This window comes from Arachis hypogaea, chromosome 18 (assembly GCF_003086295.3).
Source record: "Arachis hypogaea cultivar Tifrunner chromosome 18, arahy.Tifrunner.gnm2.J5K5, whole genome shotgun sequence".
Taxonomy (NCBI): Eukaryota; Viridiplantae; Streptophyta; class Magnoliopsida; order Fabales; family Fabaceae; genus Arachis; species Arachis hypogaea.
Genome location: NC_092053.1, coordinates 12,212,559 through 12,217,092, shown reverse-complemented (window position 1 = coordinate 12,217,092; position 4,534 = coordinate 12,212,559). Strand labels below are relative to the sequence as shown.

Sequence of the window (4,534 nt, the reverse complement as noted above, 5' to 3'; positions counted from 1 at the left end):
ATATTAAATATTATTAAAAAAATTTCTATTTTTTAAAATTTTATTTTCAGTCAGATATTAGATTATCCGAACTAATCCAACCCAAGTTTTATCGATTCAAATTGGTTTGAGTCTATCTATAAATTAAATACAATCCAATTCGAATCAATTAAATTAGGATTATTAATTTTTCTTAATTCCAAACCAAATCGGCTCGTGAACAGCCTTACAAGAGAAGCACAAAAAAGAAAATTAGAAATAGGAAGGAAATAAATGAAAGAAAAGCTGTTAGATGTCATTATCAAAGGGTTCAAAAAGGTGTGGGTACAATACAAGTAGAAGACATGGTGATTGAGAGTTACCTCTCCATCATACACCATCCCCCTTAATCATACTTCATCACTACCAACAACTATACACTACTCTCACTAAAACTCTTTCTCAAAATAATATATTAGAGTGGACAAAATCCCTTATATACTTTTCAGAACATGGCTCAAAAAAGAGCTTGGGGTTTGTGACAACAAACTAACCTCTTTTCTTTCTTTCACTTGCAACAACATTTGCGTTTGTGGGGCTAAAAATAAAACGACCAAAACATCTTTAATCTCTTCACTCATCACACTCTCCCACGCTTTGCAGAACCATCAACCAGCTCTCTCTTACTCTCAACCAAAGGTACCACAAATTATCTTCTTTTCTTTTTTTTTCTACTTTGAATCTCTTGCAAGCCTTCTGAACCCATGTGTTTTTTAACACCCACTTCCCAGTTAGTACAATTCAGTTTCAAGGCTTGGAATTTGGATAAATTAAGAAAAGAAAAGAAAACAAAAAACTGCATATTCTTCTGAAGTCTATCATAAAGTTCAAATTTTATTTTTACTATGTCCTTTTTACTCTATGTTGTTGTAGTTGCAGTTGTAGAAATGATGTATGCATATGAGTCATTTGATGAAATACGTAAGAGAAAGCAAATGAGTTAAATTGGATTTTGTTTTGTTGTGTGTATTTTTATTCACATGCTATGGTTTTTTGGATTTGGAATTTGGTAGTGGTATTGCTCTAGTGGACAGGGAATCTTGAGAGATTGAAATTGCAGGTTTGTTTCTTTCTGGGATCAGCAGCAAGTGGCAGAGCTATCAGAAAATTCAGATGAAGCTCAACAAGAAGAAACACCAATTTAGAGTTAGAAAGGAACCAAATCCAAAGAGTACTATCCACAACAAAAACCTATAACAAACCCAAACCCCAATTTCAAGAAGGGAAAAATAATCTGAATTCCCATCACCAAAATTTTGAGCACAAAACACCCCATATATGATATATGAAATAGGCTCAGAGACAGAACAGAAGAAGAACCTTGTTTGAATCAAACCACAGAGCATATAAAAGTGGTGTGTTATTATGGGAATGAAGAGCACTGGGGGAGAGATTGTTCAAGTCCAAGGTGGTCACATTGTTCGATCCACCGGCCGGAAAGATCGACACAGCAAGGTTTACACGGCGAAAGGGCCGCGTGACCGTCGAGTTAGGCTCTCGGCACACACTGCAATCCAATTCTATGATGTCCAAGACAGGCTTGGTTATGACAGGCCAAGCAAGGCAGTGGACTGGCTTATCAAGAAGGCCAAAGCAGCCATCGACAAACTCGCCGAGCTCCCTCCTTGGGAGCCTACACCTCCTCCTCCCACTACCAATGAGGTGGAGGAGGATCAGAATGGAGGATCAACTGACATGGCAATTGCAGAACAATCAGAGTCTTCTGGTTACAATTTTCAGCTTCAAAGGCAACTTGGTAAGAACCTAACATCATGCTTATTTTGTGCATACATGCATCAAATAAAAACTGCTACCTTATAATTTTGTAGTTTTTTAATTTCAAGCTAATTTACTTGTATTCATATTTGTGTGACATATAGGTGAAGACCCTGAAAACCAACACCACCACTCAGCATTCATTCCTTCACCTATTGACACTGATGGTGGCATAGCATTTTTCCCAACAACGTCTGCTGCTTCCTCCATCAATTTCCAGAGCTACCCTCCTGAGATAATCTCAAGGACCAACAACTCCTCAGAGGATCTTGGACTTTCCCTTCATTCTTTCCAAGATTCTGGCCTAATTCATCATCATGGACAGTCACAACAAGGAGGTGGTGCAGATCATCAAAACCCTTCTTCAAATGACCAAACTCTCTTTGCTAACTACCAGAGAATGGTGGCCTGGAACAGTGATGCCGGAGGCACGCAAGCCGACATGAACCGTTCCGGTTTCATGGTGAATTCACCTGGTTTTTCTTCTGCTTTTTCTCATCATCAACAAAGGGGTACCCTTCAGTCCAGTTTCTCACCATCACTTCGCCCTTGGAGTGAGATTCCTCAAATGGCTTCTTCTAACGAGCATCACCACAACCACAAGTCTCAGCCAATCCAGCAGCAACACCAAGCTTCAATCTTTGGAAGCAGGTTCCTCTCTGATGCATTGCCAGGGTTCTGCATTCCTGCTAGGATTCAAGGTGAAGATGAGAGCCATGGTGTTGGCTCTGACAGGCCTTCATCTTCTGCTTCTCCTAATTCACATCACTGACACCAAAAGCATTGAACTTCACAATGGTGCAGTGTTCCCTATCTATCGGTATCAGGTAATAATACTTCACTGAATCCCCATTATTTTTTTCCTCTCTTGGACCATGATGTTAAACAATTCCATCCAAGGGAAAATGGAAAAGGGAAAGGGACCACTTCAATAGATTTGCACAAAGATGTCATCTTTTTGAGCTTTTCTTTATTTAATAGAACAAATAATGAAAACTCGTCAAAATCAATTGTTTCCTTTTATGCAATACTGAAAATTAAGTACTTTTTCTGAATTCCTCTTATGTCTTATGAATCTTGTCATGCAGGAGCAATGTCTAACTAGATTTGCAATCTTGGGGGAAGATTAAGATGATGGGCACATTTTGATCATCTACAAGACTTTCAAATTTGTCTGGTTGGATTCAACTTCCTTTTTTTTTATGGCTTTCTTTTCTTTCCCTTATTGCAGGCCAATTACACTGGTGTTTTCCCCCCTTCTATATAATTAATAGGGGGTTCCTTCAAAAGTTGTTTGATAAATTTGTGTAATTAAATCTTTATGAAACTTTGCTCAATTAATATAGGGCTTTGAGGTGGATTCCTTGGTCATTTATAGCTCTCATTGCTTGTTAGTGTTGAGAATAGAGTAGTTCAAGAGGAAAAGATTCTGGTTTGGTTTTGATTTATTATTAATTTATTCTCTTCCTCTAGTAGAAAAAGATTTTGGTTTCTTTTATCCTTGCCCCACCCAAGTACAATATTTAAAGGATCACTTTAGAAATCACACTTTCTTGAACAATTTTGCAATGTGTTCTTCTGTCATTCTGTGTCTCCTTCAACTTCAAGTAGCTCTATCAATGAAACTGTCCATTGCATTTTGCATGTAACTTAGTTTCATTGATTTTATTCAAATCATTAGTTATCTGTTGTTTTATTTATATTAGTAAAGTGAGAAAAAAAAAGTATATATCTGTTTTAGATTAATAATTTGTCACATGTAAAATCTGCAAAATAATTTAATAGTAGTTAATCCTTCGTTATCTTCAAGAGCATCATAGTCCAACTGCGTAAATATATTACCAGGAAAAAAAGTGAAAATTATTGAAAAAGTTGAAATAAATTAGAATTTGATTAGGCGTATTTTCAATAGTAACGTGTGGCCCCTCTTCAGTCTTCACACACGAAAGTATCATCAATTGAGTCATAAAACCGTACAAATTAATTTAATGCCGATCCTATTCCTACCTTGCTATAGCTTTGATTATGTTGACTTGAACCATATATCACAAAATTCACAAACTTTAATTAAGAAACTAGCACCTTCTATTCTATGTCAATAATCAAGCTATGGATGCTTATAATTTATACTTATACAGTGACACTTCTTGGTTTATGCAAGAATAGGACTCTAGTTTGGATTACAATTGGAAAATATAAGTGAAGGGTGTGATAGGTTGAATTTATAGTTGTATACTCAAAAAAAAAAAATTATGCTATTTAGTAGAGATATATATATGAAATGGATTTAATCAAGTAAGGAAAGTAAGACTTGTTTCATTTTTTAATATAGGGTGTTAGGGTATCTGGGGCAAAGTTGGGCAAAATAACACTTATCTATTTTTGTAAAAATAAATGATAATGCATCTTTTGCTACTTAAATTATTTGGCATTCAATAATATTGTATTTTATGAAGGATTGAAGTTTATTTTTTTCAACGTACACTAAGGTAGCGTTTGGTGGAGAGACATAGACGGAAAGACTGAGACTGAGAGATAGAGACTAAGAGATAGAAATTGAAATAAATCTCAGTATTCTGTTTGGTGCAAAATGGGAGACAAGAATTGAAATAAGAATGAAACTCTAATTTAATTTGCACAAAGAGTAAAATTAGAATTAATTAATTGAAATGAAAGTATTTTAGGTATAAAATATTATTAAAGTTTCAGTCTTTATCTCTAAAAATTTCAGTTCTTGTGT

At 35.4% G+C, this 4,534-nt stretch overlaps 1 protein-coding gene across 2 annotated transcripts; it reads left to right on the top strand.

Annotated features, from left to right (window-relative positions):
• The first annotated feature begins 239 nt into the window (after window positions 1-239).
• On the top strand, window positions 240-3,165 carry LOC112771311 (transcription factor TCP4). 2 transcript variants are annotated; one of them, XM_025816009.3, is made up of 4 exons: window positions 240-657; window positions 1,079-1,774; window positions 1,899-2,621; window positions 2,883-3,165. In XM_025816009.3, the coding sequence occupies exons 2-3, from the start codon at window positions 1,384-1,386 to the stop codon at window positions 2,564-2,566; spliced, it is 1,059 nt and encodes a 352-aa protein (XP_025671794.1). In that variant the 5' UTR covers window positions 240-657; window positions 1,079-1,383; the 3' UTR covers window positions 2,567-2,621; window positions 2,883-3,165. The 2 variants fall into 2 exon arrangements, with proteins under 2 accessions (XP_025671794.1, XP_025671795.1); XM_025816010.3 differs by having other exon boundaries at window positions 1,032-1,774.
• The last annotated feature ends 1,369 nt before the right edge of the window (window positions 3,166-4,534 follow it).